The 25,630-nt window shown below is 40.5% G+C and overlaps 1 protein-coding gene across 1 annotated transcript in view; it reads left to right on the top strand.

The window, feature by feature from the left end:
- DCLK3 (doublecortin like kinase 3) overlaps positions 1 to 24,965 on the top strand; it is a 51,700-nt gene extending 26,735 nt beyond the window's left edge. Inside the window, exons 3-5 of the mRNA XM_079116379.1 lie at positions 16,663 to 16,795; positions 19,764 to 19,931; positions 22,521 to 24,965. Of these exons, the coding sequence (XP_078972505.1) occupies positions 16,663 to 16,795; positions 19,764 to 19,931; positions 22,521 to 22,714 (495 nt within the window). The 3' untranslated portion in view covers positions 22,715 to 24,965. The remainder of the gene's footprint in view (positions 1 to 16,662; positions 16,796 to 19,763; positions 19,932 to 22,520) is intronic.
- Positions 24,966 to 25,630: the final 665 nt, after the last annotated feature.

Raw genomic sequence — 25,630 nt, forward strand, 5'->3', positions numbered from 1 at the left:
TACCTGTGTGCTTTTAGTCGTTTGGGGAAATGGTGTGTGTGTGTGTGTGTGTGTGTGTGTGTGTGTGAGAGAGAGAGAGAGAGAGAGAGAGAGAGAGAGAGAGAGAAACAGGGAAAGGGGAATTGCAACTGCAGAGTAGCTATTATTTTTTAGTTCAAAATATGAGTTATTGATTGTTTTTTATCTTCATTGATATTTAGACCTTTTTCTCTTTTCTAATTTTGAAGAAGGTCTACAGTTTTTTTTTTTTTTAATAAATTTCTGTATGGGTGATGGTATGGCTTCAGAAACTGCAGAAAGCTACATATTTGAGCCATCTTTTGAAGGAAGGGTTAATTATTTGGGCTCCTGTGGGTAATGTGTCAGCTTGCATTTATTGAAATAAAACATGTTTGTCCTTTTTCTGGGTGAGTGAAGTTCAAGATATTGTGATCAGGAGTCTAAATGTTATCTGATGTCAGTGCTTTCTGATTTTTCAGACAGATGAAGATAATGTTGACTTTGACAATTGGCTCATTGTCTGTGTTTAGAAAGATGTCCTCCCTAAGCTTGCTGATATAATAATGACATTGCAAACTTGTTTTTATTCTAAGATGAAATATTAGAACAAATTAAAAACATATAAAATGTTTTTAAAAAGATGGAATATTAATATATATTGCTGTGGTGGTTACTGTATATCAGTTCAGGTTCTTCATTTGCTTTGATTTGTATTCAAGGAATTGTTTTTGAAAAATTTTTTTAGTTGTTGATGGACATTTATTTTTATTTATTTATGTTCAGTGCTGAGAATCAAACCCAGTGCCTCACATGTGCTAGGCAAGTGCTCTACCACTGAGCTACAACCCCAGCCCCTCAATGAATTCTTTAAAAAATTTTTTTCTCTTTATACATTTTTATTGGTGCATTATAGTTGTATATATTGGTGAGATTTGTTGTTACATATTTGTACATGCACACAAATAAGAATATAAATTGGCCAGTATCACTCCCTAGCACTCTCCCTCCCTCCCCACAGTCCACCCCCTTGGTCCTTTTCCTCTGCTCATCTCCCTTTGATTTTCATGAAATCCCTACCCCCCCACACCTTTCTTTTCCTTTTTCCTCTCTAGTTTCCACATATGAGAGAAAACAAATGACCCTTGACCTTCTGAGTTTGGCTTATTTTGCTAACATAATGTTCTCAAGTTCCATCCATTTTCCTGTGAAAGTCATAATTTCATTTTTCTTTATGGACGAGTAAAACTCTATTGTGTACACATTTTCTTTATACATTCATCTCACCAAACCCTTTCTTAATTTAATGTGTGGCTGCTGTCTCTATTGAGACCTGTCTTTGCTAAGCTTGGGAAAGTGATTATGTGAGAACTAACTTTTGATTATACGGTCAATGGTTAACTGTTGCTTGTTAGAGGTTTTCTGAATGTGATAAGAGATCTTCATGAAGATAGCCAGCTTACCATGTTGTTTTAATCAACAGAAATATCGATGTCTGATAATTAGGCCCGAGAGTAAAATTTCAGGCCTGTCTTACCAAGTTTATCTGTTTCTACCTAGGATCACATTTCTGATAAGATGCTAGTGTTCCTCTTCCCTTCGGGTTATTTGGACTCCTGGGGTCTCACGAAAGAAATTTTAATTATGAGATTTTCCAGCTTGCAGAAATATCTGTGTTAATTGCTGCTTCTGCCAGTGTGTTCCCCAAAGAGGTTAGAATCTGCTTGGTGGTGTTGGCTGGGCCCTGGGGAAGAAGGGGAGGAGGCAAACAGAAGCTTAAGTGATGCTGATCAGACCGGTTCACACAGGACAGGAAATGCACAGGCCAGGTCATTCATAGCCAGTGGCTGAGATATCATATCCAGCAAAGAAAACTGGGTGAGTGGATGCGGGGAGGGATCAAAGCAGTGCCAGACATGAGCAGAGTCATTTAAGAAAATCCCTTCCAGAACAAGGGCAAGAGAGGGCAGGCTCTTACTCTGGAAACAGGACTGAAAGGTATGAGAAGGGTGGGCAAGCCTGCCCCTTAACTGACCTGCAGAGTGTTCATTTCCCTAACTCATACCCCTGACTCCAGCCCAGCTGCTGCAGCTCCGGAGTGCTGGAAGACCATCAGAATCCAGGAGAAGGGGTGGCAGGGTGATGGGGACAGATCACGGCTTGGCTGAGGAAAACAGTGGTACCCTCTTGCTGGCCTCTTATTGCTTTTAGGAAGAATGGACTCATCTAGATGTTCATCTGCTGAGTATGGACAGGATAGGGCACTAACTGCTGTCCCCAGGGGCAAGGAAAACCTAGAAGGATGGAAAATAGTCCGCTATACTCCTCGTCCATTCTCCCTCCAAGGTAGACCTACTCAATCAATTTGTTGATCTCAACTCCCTCCCTGCATTCTTTATCTGCTTCTACTGTGATACACAAGAAGGACTCAGTGATCCTTGCCGCTATTGGTTCAATAATGCACAATTCTCCCTGATCAGCAAAACTTCTACCAGCTTTAGTTTCAATCTCCTTTCCCCTTAGCTTGTATGACAGAGGTGTCCTTGTCTTCTCGTCAATGGCCTAAGTATTCATGGATATTTTTATATACAGATCACATTAATTAAAAATTGAAAATAGCCATGAAACATATCTTTTTAGGCTACTCTTAATAAAATCAGAAAACATGAATTTCAACAATAACATGAAATCACTAAAGAAAAACACAATGATACAGGCCTTTAGTTCAGGTTATTTAGTTAAGATTAATAACACCAATCCCTTATTGTTCTCTTTAAAAAAATTTTTTTATTAGTTATAATTAGTTATATGTGACAGCAGAATGCATTTCAATTCATTGTACACAAATGGAGCACATCTTTTCATTTTTCTGGTTGTACACCATGTAGAGTCACACCATTCGTGCAATCATACACGTACACAGGGTAATAAAGTCTGTCTCATTCCACCATCTTTCCTACCTCCTTGCCCCCTCCCCTCCCTCACTCCCCTCTGCCCAATTCAAAGTTCCTCCAATCTTTCCTTGCCCTGCCACCCCAATTATGGATCAGCATTCAATTATCAGAGAAAACATTTGGCCTTTGGGTTTTTAGGATTGGCTTATTTCACTTAGCATGATATTCTCCAGCTTCATCCATTTATCTGCAAATGCCATAATTTTATTCTACTTTAAAGCTGAGTAATATTCCATTGTGTATATATTCCACAGTTTCTTTACCCATTCATCTGTTGAAGGGCATCTAGGTTGGTTCCACAGTTTAGCTATTGTAAATTGAGCTGCTATAAACATTGATGTGACTGTGTCACTGTAGTATGCTGATTTTAAGTCCTTTGGGTATTGACAAAGGAGTGGGATAGCTGGGTCAAACAGTGGTTCCATTCCAAGTTTTCTAAGGAATCCCATACTGGTTTCCAGAGTGATTGCACCAATTTGCATTCCCACCAGCAATGTATGAATGTCCCTTTTTCCCTATGTCCTCGTTAACGCTTATTGTTGCTTGTGTTCTTGATAATTGCCATTCTGACTGGAGTGAGATGAAATCTTAGAGTTTTGATTTGTATTTCTCTAATTACTAGAGATGTTCAACATTTTTTCATATATTTGTTGATCAATTGTATATTTTCTTCTTTGAAATGTCTGCTCAGTTCCTTAGCCCATTTATTGATTGGGTTATTTGTATTTTTGGTGTTAGGGTTTTTGAGTTCTTTATAAATCCTAGAAAGTAGTTCTTTATCTGAAGTGCGTGTGATAAAGATTTTCTCCCACTCTATAGGCTCTCTCTCCACATTATTGATTGTTTCCTTTGCTGAGAAAAAGCTTTTTAGTTTATATCCATTCCTTTTTAAAAAAATATTATTTTTAGTTGTAGGTGGACACAATATCTTTATTTTATTTATTTTTATGTGGTGCTGAGGATTGAATTCAGTGCCTCATACATGCCAGGCAAGTGCTCTACCACTGAACCACAACCCCAAACTCTGAATCCATCCCATTTATTGATTCTTGATTTTCCTTCTTAGGTTTTAGGAGTCTTGTTAAGGAAGTTAGGTCCTAAACCGACATGATGAAGATTTGGGCCTACTTTTTCTTCTATTAGGCCCAGGGTCTGTGGTCTAATTCCTAGGTTCTTGATCTACTCTGAGCTGAGTTTTGTGCAGGGTGAGAGATAGGGGTTTAGTTTCATTTCATTGCATATGGATTTCCAGTTTTCCCAGCACCATTTGTTGAAGAGGCTATCTTTTTTCCATTGTATGTTTTTGGCACCTTTTGTCTAGTATGAGATAACTGTATTTATGTGGGTTTGTCTCTGTGTCCTCTATTCTGTACCATTGGTATACTTTCTATTTTGGTGCCAATACCATGCTGTTTTTGTTACTATTGCTTTGTAGTGTAGTTTAAGGGCTGGTATTGAGATGCCTCCTGTATCACTCTTCTTACTAAGAATTACTTTGGCTATTTTGGGTCTCTTATTTTTCCAAATGAATTTAATCATTGCTTTATCTATTTCTATGAGGAAAGATATTGGGATCTTAATTGGAATTGCATTGAATCTGTATAACATGTTTGGTAGTATGGCCATTTTGACAGTATTCATTTTACCTATCCAAGAACACGGGAGATCTTTCCATCCTAAGGTCTTCTTTAATTTCTTTCTTTAGTGTTCTGTAGTTTTTATTGTAGGGGTCTTTCACCCCTTTTCTTAGATTAATTCCCAAGTTTTTTTTTTTTTTTTTTTTTTTTTTTTTTGAGAGGAGAGGGTGCTGGGAATTGAACCTAGGGCCTTGTGCATGCGAGGCAAGCACTCTACCAACTGAGCTACATCCCCAGCCCCCCCCCCCCCCTTTTTTGAGGCTATCGTAAATGGGGTAGTTTTCCTAATTTCTCATTCATCACTGATGTGTAGAAAGGCATTAGATTGATGCGTATTGATTTTGTATCCTACTTTACTGAATTCATTTGTGAGTTCTAGAAGTTTTCTGGTGGAATTTTTTGGATCCTTTAAATATAGAATCATGTCATTGGCAAATAGGGATAGTTTGAGTTCTTCTTTTCCTATTCATATTCCTTTAATTTCTTTGGTCTGTCTAATTGCTCTGGCTAGAGTTTCAAGGACTACATTGAATAGAAGTGGTAAAAGAGGGCATCCCTGTCTTATTCCAGTTTTTAAAGGGATTGCTTTTAATTTTTCACCATTTAGAATGATGTTGGCCTTGGGCTTAGTATAGATAGCTTTTACAATGTTGAGGTATATTCCTACTATCCCTATTTTTTCTAGTGTTTTGAATGTGAAGGGGTGCTGTATTTTATCAAATGCTTTTTCTGCATCTATTGAGATGATCATATGATTCTTATCATTAAGTCTATTAATGTATTGAACTACATTTATTGATGTTTGGATGTTGAACCAATCTTGCATCCCTGGGATGAACCCCACTTGGTCATGGTGCAATATCTTTTTATTATGTTTTTGTATGTGATTTGCCAGAATTTTGTTAAGAATTTTTACATCTATTGTTCATCAGTGATATTGGTCTGAAGTTTTCTTTCCTTGATGGGTCTGTCTTATTTTGGTATCAGGGTGATACTAGCTTCATAGAATGAGTTTGGAAGGGTTCTCTCCTATTCTATTTCATGGAATAATTTGATGAATATTGATATTAGTTCTTTGAAAGTCTTGTAGAACTTGGATGAGAATCCATCTGGTACTGGGCTTTTCTTGGTTGGTAGGCTTTTTTTTCCCCATGTTTTTATTAAAAATCATAAATTTACATAGAGCAATGTTGTTTGATTCATTCTCCCCCCCACCCCTCCCACCCCTCTTTTCCCTCTATACAGTCCTTCTTTCCTCCATTCTTACTACCCTCCTTATCCCTAACCCTAAACCTAACCCTAGCCCTAACGCTAACCCCTCCTACCCCCCACTATATGTCCTCATCCGCTTATCAGCGAGATCATTCGTCCTTTAGTTTTTTGAGATTGGCTTATCTCACTTAGCATGATATCCTCCAATTTCATCCATTTGCCTGCAAATGCCATAATTTTATCATTCTTTATGGCGGAGTAATATTCCATTGTATATATATATGCCACCGTTTCTTTATCCATTCATCAACTGAAGGGCATCTAGGTTGGTTCCACAATCTGGCTATGGTGAATTGAGCAGCTATGAACGTTGATGTGGCTGTATCTCTGTAGTATGCTGATTTTAAGTCCTTTGGGTATAGGCCAAGGAGTGGGATAGCTGGGTCAAATGGTGGTTCCATTCCAAGCTTTCTGAGGAATCTCCATACTGCTTTCCAGAGTGGCTGCACTAATTTGCAACCCACCAGCAATGTATGAATGTACCTTTTTCCCCACATCCTCACCAACACCTATTGTTGCTTATGTTCTTGATAATCGCCATTCTAATTGGGGTGAGATGAAATCTTAGGGTAGTTTTGATTTGCATTTCTCTTATTACTAGAGATGTTGAACATTTTTTCATATATCTGTTGATTGCTTCTACGTCTTCTTCCGTGAAGTGTCTGTTCATTTCCTTAGCCCATTTGTTGATTGGATTATTTGTATTCTTGGTGTAGAGTTTTTTGAGTTCTTTATAGATTCTGGATATTAGCGCTCTATCTGAAGTATGAGTGGCAAAGATATCCTCCCACTCTGTAGGCTCTCTCTTCACATTACTGATAGTTTGCTGAGAGAAAGCTATTTAGTTTGAATCTATTCCAGATGTTGATTCTTGCTTTTATTTCTTGTGCTATGGGAGTCCTGTTAAGGAAGTCTGATCCTAAGCCAACACGTTGAAGGTTTGGACCTACTTTTTCTTCTATAAGATGCAGGGTCTCTGGTCTGATTCTGAGGTCCTTGATCCATTGTGAGTTGAGTTTTGTGCAGGGTGAGAGATAGGAGTTTAATTTCACTCTGTTGCATATGGTTTTCCAGTTTTCCCAGCACCATTTGTTGAAGAGGCTATCTTTTCTCCATTGCATATTTTTGGCACCTTTGTCTAGTGAGAAAATTGTATTTATTTGGGTTAGTGTCCATGATCTCTATTCTGTACCATTGATCTACCTGTCTATTTTGGTACCAATACCATGCCGTTTTTATTACTATTGCTTTGCAATAGAGTTGAAGATCTGGTATTGCGATACCCCCTGGTTCGCTCTTTCTACTGAGGATTGCTTTAGCTATTCTGGGTTTCTTATTCTCCCAGATGAATTTCATAATTGCTTGCTCTATTTCTGTAAGGTACATCATTGGGATTTTAATTGGAATTGCATTGAATCTATATAGCACTTTTGGTAGTATGGCCATTTTGACAATATTAATTCTTCCTATCCATGAACATGGGAGATCTTTGGTTGGTAGGCTTTTGTTGGTGTCTTCTATTTCATTGCTTGTAATCAATCTGTTTAAATTATGTATGTCCTCCTGATTCAGTTTGGGTAGATCATATGTCTCTAAGAATTTGTTGATGTCTTTGAGATTTTCTATTTTTTTGGAATATTAATTTCCAAAAATAGTGTCTAATTATCTTCTGTATCTCAATAGTGTCTGTCGTGATATTTCCTTTTTCTTCACGAATTTCAATAATTTGAGTTTTTTCTTTTCTTCTCTTTGTTAGCTAAGAGTTTATCAATTTTATTTATTTTTTCAAAGAACCAACTTTTTGTTTGGTCAATTTTTTCAATTGCTTCTTTTGTTCCAATTTCATTGATTTCAGCTCTGATTTTAATTATTTCATGTTTTCTACTTTTGGTGTTGATCTGTTCTTTTTCTAGGGCTTTGAAATGTAATGATAGGTAATTTATTTGTTGACATTTTATTCTTTTAATGAATGAACTCAATGCAATGAACTTTCCCCTTAGTACTGCTTTTATAGTGTCCCAGAGATTTTGATATGTTATATCATTGTTCCCATTTATCTCTAAGAATTTTTTTTATCTCCTCCTTGATGTCTTCTGCTATCCATGCATCATTCAAAATGTATTATTTAGTCTCCATGTGTTAGAGTAGTTTCTATTTTTTATTTTATTGTGGATTTCTAATTTCATTCCATTATGATCTGATAGAATGCAAGGTAGTATATTTTTTTGTATTTGCTGAGAGTTGCTTTGTGGCATAACATATGGTCTATTTTAGAGAAAGATCCATGTGCTGCTGAGAAAAAAGTGTGTGTGCTCATTGATGGATGGAATATTCTATATATGTCTTTTAAGTCTAATTATTGATTGTATTATTGAGTTCTATACTTTCTTTGTTCAGTTTTTGTTTGGAACATCTATCCAGTGGTGAGAGAAGTGTGTTAAAGTCACCCAGTATTATTTTGTTGTGGACTATTTGATTCTTGAAATTGAGAAGGGTTTGTTTGATGTAAATAGATGCTCCATTGTTTAGGGCATAAATATTTATGATTATTATGTCTTGTTGATGTATGGAATGTCTTCTTTATCCCTTCTGACTAACTTTGGCTTGAAGTCCACTTTTTCTGATATGAAGATTAAACCCCTGCTTGTTTATGCAGTCCATGTGAGTGATATGGTTTTTTTTCCCATCCTTTCACCTTCAGTCTGTGGATGTGTGTTTCTGTGAGATGAGTCTCTTATAGGCAGCATATTGTTTTTGGGTCTTTTTTTGTTGTTGTTTTTCATTTCAGTCTGTCAGTCTGTGTCTTTTGATTGATGAATTTAGGCCATTAACATTCAGGGTTATTATTGAGATATGATTTGTATTCCCGGTCACTTGGTTTTATTTTTGGTTTTTAACTTGACTTGGTTTCTCCTTGATTGGTTTTTCCTTTAGTGTAGTTCCTCCCTTTGCTGACTTTCATTGTTGTCGTTCACTTCCTCCTCATGGAATATTTTGCTGAGAATGTTCTGTAGTACAGGTTTTCTATTTGTAAATTCTTTTAACTTTTCTTTATCATGGAAGGTCATCAAATCTGAAGCTTAGTTTTGCTGGATGTAGTTTTGCTGAAGCTTAGTTTTGCTTGGTTGGCATCCATTTTCTTTCAGAGCTTAAAATATGTTGTTCCAGGCCCTTCTAGCTTTTAGGGTCTAGGCTAAGAAGTCTGCTGATATACGTATTGGTTTCCCTGTATATGTAATCTGATACTTTTCTCTTGTGGTCTTTAAAATTCTATTCTCATTTTGTATGCTAGACATTTTCATTATTATGTGCATTGGTGTGGTTCTGTTGTAATTTTGTACATTTGGTGTCCTGTAAGCTTCTTGTATTTGATTTTCCATTTCATTTTTTAGGTTTGGGAAATTTTCTGATATTATCTTAATGAAAAGATTGTACATTCCTTTTGTTTGTACCTCTGTGCCATCCCCCATCCCAATAATAATAAATTTGGTCTTTTCATATTATCTCATAATTCTTGGAAGCTCTGTTCATGGTTTCTTACCATCTCTTCTGTGTGGTCAACTTTATTTTCAAGAGTATATATTTTGTCTTTATTTCCTTAAGTGATCTAGTCTGTTGGTGATGCTTTCTACTGAGGTTTTAATTTGGGTTGTTGTTTCCTTCATTTCAAGGAGTTCTTTTTTTTTTTTTTTTTTTCAAAATCTCTATCTCTTTATTGAGACAATCTTTTGCTACCTGCATTTGCTCTCTTATTTCTTTATTGAAGTGGTCTTTTGTTGCCTGCATTTTCTCTCTTATATCCTCCTTTATTTCACAGATCATTTTAATTATGTACATTCTGAGCTCCTTCTCTGACCCTTATTCTCTTTTTTAAAATATTTTTAGTTGTAAATGGACACACAATATCTTTTTATATATTTATTTTTATGTGGTACTGAGGATCGAACCCAGTGAGGCAAGCACTCTACCATTGAGCTACAACCCCAGGCCTCCTTGTTATTCTCTTAATGCCCGTGTTTGTGTGAGTTTTTACCTAAGAGAGTGTACTCTTGTGAGCCATCTGAGGATCCAAGATTAAGTTTCTTAAATATGCCCTTATTCTGAAGCAGCTCAGTAAATCTCTTCTACAAGCTTCTGAGGTCTGAGATCGACTTGCCCGATGGCATGAACATGAAACCCCTATTTCCATTTTATCTCCTTCCAAAAGTCCCATAGTTCCAGGTTATGTGAGGGTAAGGGGTGAGGAGCCCTCTGCCATAGCTGGGGTGGGCTCCTTGCTGGGCTCTAGCACAAGGTGACGGTGGCTTGGTCTTGGGGCACAGAGGTGGGTAGAGAGAAGTGGTCATCTGAAGGGACAGAATGGAATGTGGGAAACTGTAGGTTGTGTGTATATACACCTGTTCTGTGTGTGTGTGTATGTGTGTGTGTGTGTGTGTGTGTGTGTGTGTGTGTGTGTGAAGGAGATTATAGAAATGGGATAAGGGGGATGTAGAGAAAATGAAGGTTGTGTCTTTTTAAGTTGAGATATGACTATCTTCCTGTGATGATTGTTCTCAGGGGAATTCTGGGAGAGGAGAGCAGGGTCAGAGTGATGTTTCTGACATTGAGTTTGAGATTCTCATCCAATCAGACAACTTGTTGGTGACCTAAAATGTGCTGTAAAATGTGAGGTTAGCAGACTTGACCCAGAAGCACCCACAGTTCATTGTCCATGTCTTCCTCAGTGGGACTAGCCATCTCTGAACCAGCTGGGTTCATGGTAACTGATATGCTCAGAGCTGCCTCTGGCGTCCTGCCAAAGGGAGTGAAAGTCAAGTTCATTCCCATGATCTAGAACGTCCTGCGTAGTGTGGCCCCAGTCTTCCTTTTATAGATTCTCTTCATTTGCTCTGCTCCATCCCGCTGGCTGTTCCTATACTGTGCTGCACATACCCTTGGGCCTTTGCACTTGATGTTTCCTTCACCTGAAAACTCACTCCTCCGATCTTAATATGGCTCACCCCAACTTCTTTCAAATGTCGCTTCCTTAGGGGGTCCTTCCTTAAGCCACCCTGTTTAAAATTCCAACCCCCACCACTGCCTATGCCTACCTGGTCCAGTAATGATGGAAGTGTCCTCTGTTTATTTCATGTTATTGCTGAAATCCAGTGTCTGATAACATCATGAACATTTAAAATGTACCTTGCATGTCTAAGGCACTGGATTTTAAATCTTATTTAAACATAAATAACCACATAGCCTTTATCCCACTTTTTCTTAATACTCACCACTGCCTGACATCACCAATTTAGTTAAATACTGTTTGTAAGTAGAAAGGGGGCATCCTAAGAGCAAGAACTTTATCTGTTTCATTCACTGCTCTATTCTTAATATCTACAGCAGTACCTGGCACATGCTAGGCATTGAATTAATATTTGCTGAACGCATATGAGATGTTAATTCATAGAAAAAAGATGATGTGGTATGTAAGTCCCTGAGTCACGTCATAGGCTCATGATGTGACAGGTCCCTGGGAAGACCTTACCCCTACTGATTTTTTTTCAGCCATTTTTTTGACGACACTCTCTTTTACTGCTATAATATAAATTGATTTCAGGTACTGGCACTTTAATGTGATTTGGTTTCCAAGATTTGGTTTCTGTCCTTGTGACCAGTTGAAAATGAACCTTGGAGGGAACAGGTTAAAAGAACCGTGAAGGATCAAGTAAGAAATTAGCAAAAATACCAAGCTTTACCCAGGTCCTTTTAAGGCAGTTTGATGTTTGGCATATACTCTGCTGCCATCTTCTGTTCAGAAGTGAAACAAATCACAAGATCATATTTAAATTGATGTACTATTGAAGTATAGAGTGGAAGCTAATTGTTCATAACAATGAGGATTTCTCTTGAGGCTTTGAATCGTATTTAGAGAAGGGTTTATCTGGAAGCTTATGTCAGTAGTACAGATCACCTGGATAAGCAGAACACTTTGGTGTGGCTGGAAGCGGGGAGATGAACACAGACAGGCAACAGTCATGACGCTGTATGAAGCAATCCCTACATCCTGGCAGTTAAGGGGGGCTCCAGCAGCCCTTGCAGAAGCATGACCCAGAACCGGGAAATAGAGACAGGGGTGTGTGGAGTGAGGGCAAGGGAAGTGTGTGCCACGAGCTCTGAGCAGGGCTTCCACTAAGCCCAACAAAGTCCAGGAAGGCTTTCTGAGGGGGGGACACTGGAGTGGGACATTTAGTGAGGTCTTTGGTTGCCCCTATGGCCTCCCAATGATTGGTCGGCTGGGAGGTCTGAGGCTCACCACCCTGATCAAATTGCATCTGGTGTGTGGCATTCATTTTGGACATTTGTGGTCAAAAGAGGCATGTTGACATGGGGATCCCCCAGAATGTTGCTGTGCACGTGACTCCCTTTGGGATCTTGCAGAAATGCTGATTTTGGTGACTGAGATTTCCAATAAGCTCCCAAGTGATGCTTTTAGTACTGGTCAGAGTAGGGAGGAGTGAGAGAGGGGGCGAGGATCAGAGAAGTAGTTCCTTCAAGGATTAGCTGGGGGATCCTGGGATGCTAACTCAGAGAAGCCCAAAGGATAACTGGTGGAGGGGGGTCATGGTGCTTATTTTCCATCTTTGGAAGGGACCTGTCTTTATTCACTGTCACCCCAACAGGGCTGGGGTGGAATTCTGAACCAATAGGTGATGCACCTCCTCTCTAGACTCTCATAGAATGTGGGAGGAAAATGACCCCGGGAGGACATCACTCACTTCATTTCAAGGATTAAGACAGGAAGTGTTCTGCAGCTGGAATGTAAGATGCCTGTGGAAAAGCAAAAAACAAACCAAAAAATTCACAATCAGCACATGAACTTAAACGCAGTTAGGCTGCTTACACAGGGGAGATAAATGACAGCACTGAAGAATAATGCCTCCTGAGAGCAGAAGTGGGAGACGAGTGGAAAACACTTTGGGGAAGAGACGAACACTCATCTTAAACCCCTGGGTCCTGTGCATGTGCTGGTGGATGTTATGGGGTGGTCTTGAGACCTAAAGGGAAGAGAGAGGAGGAGGCATAATGTATTTTAAGCAGGCCCATAAAGTACCATAAAAACAGATCTGTCATTTTGAAAACGTGTTCATCAGCATCTGGACATTTAACATAATATATTTTCAAAATAAAAGCCTGGGTTTCCAAAATATTTAATCTCCTACTGGTACTGGCTCCGTGGAGCCAGGTTTGGGAATTGGGGGTTTCCATGAGGAAGGGAATGTTTGACTTATTTTGCAATAGGAATACACACCTTCTTTTGGTAGGTTCAATGCTAACCGTTTGGTTGGGAATATGTACAAATATTTTTGAGGGATATTGCCACGGCCCTCTCATCTCTTTCTCTGAGGCATGGCCATTAATTCAGAAGATGCCGGATGAGAGGCGATGGGGGACGAGGAAAAGACAAACAGACACACACAGACAAAGGTGGGGCTAGGTGGGACACTGTTCTCCGATGGAGAAACAGTGACCCAGAGCTAGCTCAGCATGTTTATTATATAGGTTTCTTCAAAGGGTTATCTGTGGGAAAGTTTCAGCAAAGTAGGCAATCTGAAGGATGCAGGACTGGAGAGACATCAGGGTCATCTTGTTTTGCTCAGAATTCTCCATTCCCCGGTGTTGGTGCTTGAACTCAAGGACTTGAATGATAACTCTAAGCCTTTGCATGGAGTTTGCTGGGGCCAGCGTCACCATAGCGACTGGGCCATCTTGACCTCCATCTTTGCACAGGTAGTTCTCAGTGCAACACAGCCACAAGAGAGTCAGAGGCCGTTATTCAAATCACAGGATATATCTGTATCTAATTCTTTCTTTCTTTTTTTTCTTTTTTCTTTCTTTCTTTCTTTTCATTCTCTCTTTCTTTTTCTTTCTTTTCTCTCTTCTTTCCTTTCTTTCTTTCTTCTTCTTCTTCTTCTTCTTCTTTCCTTCTTTCTTTCTTTCTTTCTTTCATTTTTCTCTTCCTTCCTTCCTTCCTTCCTTCCTTCCTTCCTTCCTTCCTTCCTTCCTTCCTTCCTTCCTTCCTTCCCTTCCTCCCTCTCCCCCCTCCCTCCCTCCTTCCCTCTCCCCCCCTCCCTCCCCTCCCCCCCCCCCCTCTCTTTCTTTCTTTCTTTCTTTCTTTCCTTTCTTTCTCCAGCAAATGTGATGAATGTGGATGCTCCATCTGGCACTTATAGGCAATAAATTATTTTGTTTTTCTTCCCTTCCAAACTAGATTTTCTAGTCTAAATGATGCCTTTGTCCCCTTTTGGGCTATGTCTATCTATATATACAGTCCAAGCAGAATTGTGTTTTAGTTGTAAATCTATGACTTTCCATTTGTTCAGGTCATTTATGGAGACATTGATTAGATTGTGCAGCGATGACTCAAGCTCAGTAATTAAGACACATGCTGCTTATAGAGATGTCAGCTCACTGACAGGAACCAGAGCAAATGCAGAGAACTGATTCTGGCCAGTAGAAACTGGGGAATGGCTGTTTTACCCTGCATTGCCAGGTGTTGCCCATGGCTCATGAAGCACAAGGAGAACCAGAGTCCCCCTAGTGTCCTCCTGACCCAAGTGCTGCTCGGACCATAGGGAATCTTTGCTTCAGTTCCAGAAGAGATGTGAGGATATGTGCCTGCAGACAAGTTGGTAATTTCTCTTATGGGTCTGGTGGCACCAATAGGTATCTTACTTGGATAAAATTGCCCAGGTTTATCCCAGTAAGTTTTCACATAAGGAGCTAACTGAGTGTTGAGTTCCCCTTTGGTCCAAAGCAATCAGATTCTAAGATGAGATATGGGCAGTTGATCTTTGATCTGATTGTAGGTACCAACGAGTATGGAAGGAGGCTGGAGTTTTGATTTGCATCAATTATTTAACTTTTCTCTCCAAATGAAAACTGCTTCCATGGAATGATGGTATCAATACATTTTGAACTTGCAGCAAGAGATGCTGGGTTGCCTTTCCCATTGTTTGTTTCTATTCTTTTTCTTTTCAAAAATGTGAACTATAACATACTTTTAGTTTTTATTATTTCTTGCATAGTCACCTAAATGCTTATTAGGCGTACCTTTTCAGATTCTTTTCTTTTAGGTGAAGAGCTAACATTTCCTAATAATCATTATCTTATATGCAAATCTCTTGAGGGTGAAGGATAGGACATATTAACTTGGTGGTAGAACTGGTTTGCCAGGGATTAGAAAGGCTTGGTTGAAGGAATGAATCTTAGATGGGATCAGTTTTGATGGGGTCGCAGAGGGAGGAGTTGAGACGGTCCTCATTCAGTGTGAGGGTGATACCCCTGGTTATTGGTGACAAGTTCTGCTTCCTCAAATGTTGAAGTTTGAATATTAGAAAAGTGCCAAGGCAAGTGTAATAAAGTAGGTTTTATTTAAAAAGTAAGTAACACGGATTTCTCCCAAGAGGGAGAAGGGGGTCATAGCTGGTGTCCTGATATCCCAAGAAGTGAGACTGTCCTGCCCCTTTTATACATTTTAGACTTTCTTTGTTCTCCTGCCCTCTTTCCTCTTATCTCTCTCCTTCTCGCATATATGCCTTGGCCCAGGAGATGCCAGTGGGATGACCAAAAGGTGAGAAGCAGGTGGGCAGGGGGAAGGACCAGATGGACTGATCCAGCAGGAAGAAGATAAGCTTGGTAATCAAAGGGCTCCGGAGACTTCAACATTCCAATCTCCCAGGGGCAGTCTCCAACTTCCTGGACCCAAACCGGTCTCCATTTTCTCCATCTGACCTGAATACCTATCTACACTGACTGCCTGTCTTTAATTTTTGCTTCAAGGCCAACTGTGTCTCTTCTCTATTTTAAAAAATGACTGATTCTATCTTTCTCTAAAACCTGGCGGGAGTCCCAGGTAAACTGGGATTATCGGTCATTTTAGGGTGAACACTTTATTCCTGACACAATCATATTTGCTGGAAATTATGATCTCCTCCTTTTTTTCTTTTTGAGCTGTGACTTTTAAAACATGTATTTATTTTATTTATTTTCATGTGGTGCTAAGGATTGAACTCAGTGCCTCACCCATGCTAGGCAAGTGCTGTCCCACTGAGCCACAACCCCAGCCCCTCCTCTTTCCTTTTAATGAAGGATGAAATAGAAGGGTCACAGGAGTACGGAAATTTGTCCAGAACCATTAGCTGCCAATCTTGGACTTAGAATTATTCAGTCTTCTGGCCTGTTTGGTTCTTAAGACCCCATGCCTCCTGATTAGGACCTGTATTTAGCCACCCTTTCCTGCTCTTTGCTTACTTCTTCATTCTAATTCCCAGTTCTCCCCCACTTCTGTCCATGTCCACATGACTTTGCATGCCCACAGGCTTCTTCTAGTTTTCACAAAAGCTAGTCTGTACTCAAAGTATCCACTGATCCTTGTTCCAACTCAGTGCTGTCCAATAGGACTGTCTGCAATGATGGACATGTTCTCTCTCCGCACTATCCATATGGTAGCCACAAGCCACAGGGCACTGTTAGGTACTTGCGATGTGCCCAGAGCAACTGAGAGACTGAGTTTTAATTAATAAATTTAAATAACTGCTTCTGACTACTCTGTTGGTAGATGGCACAGTAAACCTCATTTAGTTTTTTAGTTGAAACTGTGAGCACTTGCCTCTGAGGTCAAGTGGGATGATTTGTAAGAGTTGGGCTGAACTTAGGCTTGGGTAGGTTTACTGTTTGCCTGCCTTGACCTTGCTTGTTGTCTCATTAGTATTCCTTAGTTCTCATCGCAGTTTTAATGGTTTGGAGATTTTGGTTCCTTACAGGTTCAGCGAAATGAGGACAAATCAACCACCTTGAAACTGGCCGATTTTGGCCTTGCAAAGCACGTGGTGAGACCTATATTTACTGTGTGTGGGACTCCAACTTATGTAGCGCCTGAAATTCTTTCTGAGAAAGGTAAGTGTTACACATTGCTCTGTGGGACTGGAGCGCTCCTACTAACAAATGTCTTATTTTTAGTATTTAGTATTTTTGAATCTGGAGCAATTAAAATCTCAGAGAATTGGAACTGAGGCTTGGACTCAGATTTTTAATGGAAATATTTGGAACAGGAGAACTTTTTCCTCATCAGGGCTGCCCTTTTTACAGAGGACAGGTGTGTGTGTGTGTGTCTAGGACAGTGAGATGAAAGATGGTGGAGAACTTGAAGCAAGCCAGGCCATCTTGCAGCTGACCCAACACTACCTCAAATGGGACAGAACTGAAAGAGTTCTATGGTGCTTGGTTTAAAAACTCCTTTATCAAGTCATGCATTTAAAAGAAAAAGGTATCCCAATTCAAACTCCATGAATCTTTGTTACCTCTTGGCATATCATGTGAGGGCCTAATGAACTATTTTAGCAATATACTCTGCAAAATAAATAAAAAGGAAATGATTATTATATGATTCCACATATGTGACTATTGGACTGCTGTGGCACTCTTGAAGGAGGGTTTACTCATCCTCGGTAAGATGGAAAAGCTCTGGATAGGTTGTAGGCTTGGTGGTAGGGAGAAGGGAGGGGTAGATTCCTAGTAGCAGAGGCACCAGGGAAGCTTAGATGATGAGACCAGCACATGTACAAGGTTGGGTAGTAGAGATATTGAGAAGATGCCTCAGTAGACTTGAGACATTTGGTTGGGTAGACTGAGCCTAGGTCACCACAAATGGGAAGGTGTTTAAACTTGGAATGACCAGCAGAGTAGCCACTGTAATGTGGCTCTTATGGCAATTGGTTTAAAATTGGTTTTAAATGTGATTCACATGGTAACTGATTTAAATTAGATGGGAGAATACTAAGGGACATAAACATTTTAATGGAAACATTGAAGAACTGGATAAAAGCAAACAGACAACATAAACTTGTGGGGAAATCCAACATTGGTGGTAATATCAACTAAAACAGGGTGTTGGAAAGAAAACCTCTTTTGGAGGATGGGGGATGGGATGAATTAAATTTTGAACATGCTAACTTTACAATGTATTCAGAGTGTGTTCAGTGACAGTGTAGTGTGCTCGACACTGTATCAGGATGGATACACGGAGTCATCCACTTTGCAAGGAGGCAGGGGCCATGGAACGAACATGTAGTTTTGAGATTCACGTAAATGGTGACTGAACTGGGGAGACGGTGAGCCCCTCAGTGACACCAGTGGACAGCAAAGCATGGATTCTTGAGAAAGGTCAAATGTTCTGGCACAAGAGAAGGAACGAGGGGCTGGCAGAGGATGGGGCTGCCTGAAGGCAGGAAGAGGATCAGGAAAGGGCAGTGTCACAGAAACCAACAGCAGATTGCAAGACGATGGGGAGGCCCAGAAGATCAGTCCCCACCAAGAGTAAAAGATAGTTGAGAACTGAGCAGATGCCATCAAATTAGCTAAAAGGTATCATTCGTGACTTAGGCCCTTCATATCTTCTTAATGTGTAGTCGTATCTTGACAAACTTTCTCTGGGGCTTAATAATGAACAGCTAACTTCCACATTAAAGGTGCCAAGTGTGGGCTGGGGTTGTGGCTCAGTGGTAGAACGCTTGCTTAGCATGTGTGAGGCACTGGGTTTGATCCCCAGCACCACATAAAAAAAAAAAAAAAAAAAAAAAAAAAAAACTAAACAAACAAAATAAAGGCATTGTGTAGATCTAAAAAAAAAAAAAAGCTTCCAAGTGTTTCAAGTGTTTGCCTTTTCTAAAGGCAAAAAAGCGTTTGTAAACATATATATTCCTGCTACAACTTTTGGGAGGGTGATTGGTATGTATCAAATATTATTTTATGCATTTCATTTCTATAAAGTGGAGCTGAAGAAATGGCTTGTGTAGGAAAGCGCTTGCCTAGCATGCACAGGGGCCGCGGTTTGAATCCCTGGCACCTCAGAAGGACAAAAAAAAAAAAAAAAAAAAAAACAACAACAACAACAAAAAAAAACACAACTCATTTCTATAAAGTTATTTGAAGAATATACTCAGATGCATGTAAATATTTAAAATGTAAGGATTTGTATCAGAAAATGCCTTACAGTTGTTAAAATACTGGAAAATGACAAATTACAATATACTGACTGTTCTTATGAATCACATTTATGAAGAGTATTTTTTGTATTCTTCATAGGAAAATTCTTATATAGGAAATGCCATGATACAATATTAGGTGAATGAGATAGGGGATAACATGTGTTATGTACAAAGTGATTCTGATTTTGTGTAAAAAAAAAAAAAGAAAAAAAGCATTTCTGTGTGCGTGTGAGTGTGTGTGCTTATATGCACAAGGAAGTCTTAATAATCATTAAAAAGATCAATATATTTTTTAATTAGGGAAAAGGTAATGAATAGACAGGAAATAGACTGCTAGAAGTAATTTCCAAACTATTCTTGAGGGTTAGCTTAGGGTTTTAAATTTCCAATACAATGTGGACTCATGAATGATCTTACTGCCTGTAGTTAGAATATAGCTTGTGCCACATGTGACTTATCATGCATGTTGACAACATCTGAACTGACCTATGTTCTGTTCACTGAGACATGTCTATGGCTCATGCAGTTGAATGTTATAACCTTATCAATTTTCTGTAAGTTTCCACACATTTGCTTTCAATTTCTGTGCTTAGTTTCTCAAAGATTAGTAATAAAGGATTGCAAAAGTGGCAGAGGTCCAAGTCCACTTTGTTACTCAAAGTCTGGTGCTTGGTGTGTACTCCTTGCTTATAGGAGTTGGCACAGGGGAAGGGTGGTTGATGATAAAGCCCACCAAGAGTTTGGAAGCAGCCCTTACTTACTGAAAGCTGAAGTCCTTTGTGACTTACAACTATTGAGAACTACAGTTTTCTGTCATTTATTTCATCACATTTGATCCTATCTGGTCTCAGATTCACTTGTGTTTCTGCCTTTGGCAGGTTATGGACTGGAGGTGGACATGTGGGCTGCTGGCGTGATCCTCTACATCCTCCTGTGTGGCTTCCCTCCCTTCCGCAGCCCGGACAGGGACCAGGATGAGCTCTTTAACATCATCCAACTGGGTCACTTCGAGTTCCTTGCTCCTTACTGGGACAATATCTCTGATGGTGAGATTAGGAGCTTCTGCATACAGGAGAGGAGGGGATATGGGGCTGAGATCCCTTCTGGGTTCTGACCCCAAAGCAGGTTTTCAGATAAATATGTGAGAAGACACATAGAAGGTCACCACAGTGCCCGGCATGGATCTGGGCTGTCAACGTGCTGTGCCTCAACCCTTATTTCCTCAGTTGTTTCATGTAGCTTCGTGTAGCTCTCTGAAGACATGACTTGCTTTGAGAGTTAAAGAAAAAAATCTAAGTATCAGTTGCAGTCACCAACTACTTTCCCTTAAGGTCATTAAAGAACCTCATAACTGAAAAATATCAGGAACATAACTCTTGTTTGGAAAGAGAAAGACCGTCTTATATCCAGAAGTATTGCCAACGGAAGGACTCAAAGTACTTGATGTGCATGTGAATAATTAGGGGTCTTGTGGGGGTGCACCTGGAGTGCAGGGACTCTGCAAGGTAAGAGGTGTAGGTCTCCACTACTTTTTAGTGAGCTGAATACATGCATGGTCCTTCTCCCTTTGGTCTTCAATTGTATCAGATTCCAAATGGAATCTCTCCCCTCGTCTCTACTGATTTGTCTCTACTAGTTACCACCCTTATGAAACTGAGAACTGGATATTGTGGGGTTTGAGTCTTGAACTTAGAAAGTTAGACAGGAGTGAGGACTTCATTTTGTCAAGATTAGTTTATTGAACTGCCTCCATCTCCAGCTTCTACCTCCTCCCTAGAACTGGGGACTGAAGAAAGGGAAAAGCTTCACTTTCCCTCTTAAATAAGGTAAGGAGAGGCATGACTTGCTGTCGGTGGAGTAGGGTCTGACCTGAGCAGGGCAATGGCAACTTGGGAACTGAAGTCCTCTGCAGCATGGTCCTTAGACTTGGGCATGGATGCTTCTGTCCTGGTCCCCATTCCTATGATGGCCCTGCTTTGGTTATACTCTCCCCACAGAGTGAGGCGACTGTGTAGCCATGGAGATGTGTCCTCCAGAGCCCAGAGCCCATTTTCCCTATCCACATGGCCCATGCCCACTTCAAGGTCTAAGAGGCTTCTTCTCTCAGCCTCTTCCTCCTGTGCCAAAGGGTGACCTTGGAATGACTGTTTGGAGAGCATAGAGAGAGCTCGAGGTGGGGGTTGGGGTATCCAATCATCAGTTGGTCAAATAAGGCCATACATTGTATGTCTACATACTTAATGTAGATAAATATGAATCTCACTGGTTTCAAATGCTCAGTAGTCATGAGTTCATAGAACAGGTCTAGAATGTCTCCATCTTCTGTTGGACCATAGTGTTAGAATCCCAGCGCCTGCTAGCCAGCACGTGGTGCTAACATGAGAGTCTGAGAAGTCTCAGTTTAAATCTGGCCTCTCAGCCTCCGAGTCTTCTGAGGACCTTGAAGGAGTAATGCTGGTCAGGGTGGGACCAGGGCACTTTGTGGGCAGAATTTGCCCAACTTGAACTTAGTGGGTGGAATAGGAGACAATCCATGGCTTTTGTGCTCTAGAGGTAGCTGCATAGTGGGGGGGGGGGGAAGGGGTGATTGGTGGTTGAGCAGCTGATCTTGATAAAGAGGCATCCTACAAGAAAGGTTTAAAAAAGTGTTTTTGCCCGGTATGGTGGCGCATGCCTGTAATCCCAGCAGCTGGGAAGGCTGAGGCAAGAGGATAGTAAGTTCAAAGCCAGCCCTAGCAACTTAGTGAGGCCCTAAGCAACGCAGTGAGATCCTGTCTCTAAATAAAATATGAAAAAGGGCTGGGGATATGGCTCAGTTGTTAAGTGTCCCTGGGTTCAATACCCAGTACCAAAAACCAAAAAAACAAATGAACAAACAAACAAACAAACAAAAAAAAACCCAAGAAAAACAAGTGTGTGTTTTCTTCTTATGCATTCCTCAAATGGTTGGAAGAATAGGCTCTATGGGCCAGGCTGGGAGAGCCAGCAGGCCAGGGAGAAATATTTTGTCCTGCCTCTCTGCCACCTGGCCCATCAGGTGTCACCACATCCCTCTAGAAATCAGCCATGGTCCTGGGCAGGAAATGAAGTTGATTTTGAATTTGTGCTATTTATTGATTCATTTCTTCATACCTACATGGAAACATATTTGTCAGTGGAAGATGAGAGAACATATTTTATTTCAAAACCTGCTAGTTTGATTTAAAACTTTAAGATGCATAGATGTATGGTTTGTGGCCTCTGTTTGTTCTCTTGCCCTGAGGGCACAGATGTTAGGAGTGGGCCTTGCCCTGAGGTTCTAGAGAGATGAACAGACATCCCAGAGCTGGACTGTTCAACACAATACCCGTTGGCCACACATGGATAAATTTAAATGTGGATTGCTTAAAGTAAGTGACATGAAAATTCAGTTCCTCAGTCTCCCTGGCTAGATTTCAGATGCTCAATAGTCAGGAGTAGGCCTAGAACGTCTCCATTTTTGGTTGTTCTGTTCTCTTCTGGAACACCAAAGAGCCTGATAGCCAGCCATGGTGCTGACATGGATGTGGTTGTTCTTTCATGTCTGGGGAGGAAAAAATTCAGAACCGCCTGAATTTACCATGTATCCCTCTCTTCCATCTCTTCCACTCCTATAGCTGCCAAAGATCTGGTGAGCCGGTTGCTGGTGGTAGATCCCAAAAAGCGTTACACAGCCCACCAGGTTCTTCAGCATCCTTGGATTGAAACGGTTGGAAAGACCAGCACAGTGAACCTGCAAAAAGAGGTGGCCCCCAGCAGTGAGGGCCACGTCCGGAGCCAGCACAAGAGGGCTGCGGAGCAGGCATCATAGTCACAGAACTGATCAGCCTCAGTTCTGCTCAAGAAAGTAGAAGAGGATGAAAGTCGAGGGAGAAGCAATGAAATGGACTTCTTCACATAATTGAAGAATCAGAGAAGAGACACTCAGTTTATTTCAAAGTATATGAAAAAATAAACTGAGTCTTCATGTTAAATGTTGTAACATATTTTTAGATTTGTATATTTAAAGTCTTTAATACTTTCTTTGGGGTAAGCATTGTTATTCGTGTGGGATTTTGGTAATTATGATGTGTTTTGCTTTCTCCATGTGATCAAGTTCATGGTGTATTACAAGAGCGGTGCTTACTAGTGTCTAAACTCCCCTGTGAAATTAATAAGGTGAATCATGGTCTTTCTGTGTCAATAAAATGTGCTCTGAATAACAGAAGTGGATCTGTATTCTGATTGCTTCTTAATGCTAGTAATGAGAGTCAGGGAATTATAGTCCAGATGCATCTCCTGAAGCCAACGTGACTACATATAAATGTGATGGACACTTGATAAATTAATAGGAGCTGTTTATATTTAGGATGTGCTAACCAAGCATTGTAGTGTGACCAGAAATCAGATCTGGTGCAGTCTAAAAAATGGAAAGAAAAAATCGATCATTCTTGCTTCTATAATACCTATTTATATTGTTTTTCTGCCCTGAGCCTGTGTCACTACTACCTGAATTCAGGCACTCATACTGTGACTATTAATATTTCAGCTCACAAGGAAACCATTTAGTTCATTAGTATGTCGGAAATGCAGTGAATGGATTCCACGGAGATTTGAAAGAGTTTGAGTTGGGGCACATTCCCACCTGCAGGGCATACATACGGAGGGCACAGAGCACATGTTCCAGAGTTCGGATGACTCTGGGGGTGTGTGTGAGCAAACATTCTGGTATTGCCCTAACTAACCTTTCCAGGTCATGTGCAACCTGGTCAGTGGGCCACAGACTCAGAAGTGTGGGCTTCTCACTCCTGCTCTACCTTATCTATCACTATTGGAGTCATCTGGGTGGAGGACTGTATTAGGAAAAGAGTGCTAGAGAATTTAGTAAAAGAAATTGCTTAAACAGGTGTTGGAAAGTGGAGAATGCAGAGAGGAGGCTCTGCAACAACTTAGAGATAGTAGCTGTAGGAAGTAGTTTCCATTCCTAAGTAGAGGACCAAGGGAAGGGTTGGAGTGATTAGGTCCTAGAAACTCAGAGGAGAAATTCCTTGTAGGGGAGGCTGGAACGTGCCACCTAGTTCTTCCTTCAAAATGGAGGGAATAGCCTGCTTGGGTGCTGCCCTCTGACAGATGGCAGCTGTCAGACTTCCACAGGAATCCCTGTTCACTGGGAAGAGTTAGCCCACAGACCCCTCCTGGGGCAGGCCATATCCAATACCTAGTCTGTGTAATGAATGAAGGTTCAGACCTTTGCCTGCTGGGGGTGATGCTGAAAGGCCAGCTAGCTTCTGAGCTCCCTGTGGAGTTTGGACTAGCCGTAGCTGAAACTGCATCATAGTCTAACTTTTCTCTTTCCTGGTCTGGCTTCTTTCCTTTTTCTCCCAGGGGTGATGATCCTGAGACTCCCTAGGAATTTTTGCTATGCAAATCTGGACCAGAGTTGGCTTTCCAGGGAACCAAACTTGTGACACCTACTAGAAACCTGAAATTGTTCCAAGAGAAACCAGCTGGTACTTTAACCTCAGGAGTTCAGAGAAGGGACCCTGAGACTCAGGCCCTAAGAAGAGGGTGCTGCCCAGCAGGGTGTGCAATGGTACTAATTCTAAAAATTTGAAAAAGGCCAGCACTGGATTCCATTGCTAATGGAACATAATTTGATAAGGTGCTAGTTACCTTCATGTCACTAAATGCAAAACAATTTTCCCATCCTCATTATCATCATTTGATCCTATTGACTGCTTTCTCTACAGTCATTTCTCCTGTTGACATTTGTAATGCCACATTTTCCTGATTTTTGGATTTTGGCATTTGGATTGTTCCATTTATATACTTACTATTCTGGATTATTGGACTATATATGGATTATTATTGGATTATTTCACTTACCTACAAAACATCGTGACAGAAGCAAATCAGGGGTTACCTGGGAACAGAAATGGGGAGAAAAGGGAAAGAGAAATTGCAAAAGCACAGATAGTAATTGTGGGTTAATGGTTATGTTCATTACCTTGAGTGTAATAATGGATTCATGGGTTAATATATGTCAAAACTTATCAAATTGTACACATTTGATATGTGCAGTTTACTGTTGGTCTATTATACCTCAATAAAGGTCTATTATACTTTTGAAGTTCCTCAAAGTCTGTCCCAGTCTGTCTCTCCCTTGGCATCTTTGTCTACACTCACTATCTATTTACAGATGATCCTTGTCTTCCCTACCCTATTGATGTCTATATTCAAGTTTTCTTCTCCAAGTTCTAGACCCATCTTCCCAACTGCCTCCATGGCATCCATGTTCAGGCATTAGTTCCTCTGAGGCAGAATGCACAGTCATCAGACCCAAGCCTGGTCCTCCTCCATTGCTCCTTGTCTCAGGGAATGGTGTTGCTGAGTAGGTTCAAAACAGCAGAATTACTCTTAAATCCAGTCCATTCTCACTGATTTTTCTTCCTCAATATCTCTTGAGTATATCCACTTGTTTTCGTCAGCTTTTTCATTGCTGTGATCAAGAAAAATTTTAGAAGAGGAAAAGTTTATTTGGGGTTCATACGTTTTAGAGGTCTCAGTCCATAGATGGCTGACTCCATTGCTCTGGGGAAAAGGTGAGATAGAACATCATGGCAGAAGAGCATGGAGGAGGAAAGCAGCTCAGGACATGACAACCAGAAAGTAAAGAGAGTGACTAAGCTCAGCACACCAGGGACAACACATATACCCCTAAAGCATGCCTGCAGCAACCTACCTCCTC

The sequence above is a fragment of the Sciurus vulgaris genome, assembly GCF_902686455.1.
Source record: "Sciurus vulgaris genome assembly, chromosome: 16".
Classification (NCBI taxonomy): Eukaryota; Metazoa; Chordata; class Mammalia; order Rodentia; family Sciuridae; genus Sciurus; species Sciurus vulgaris.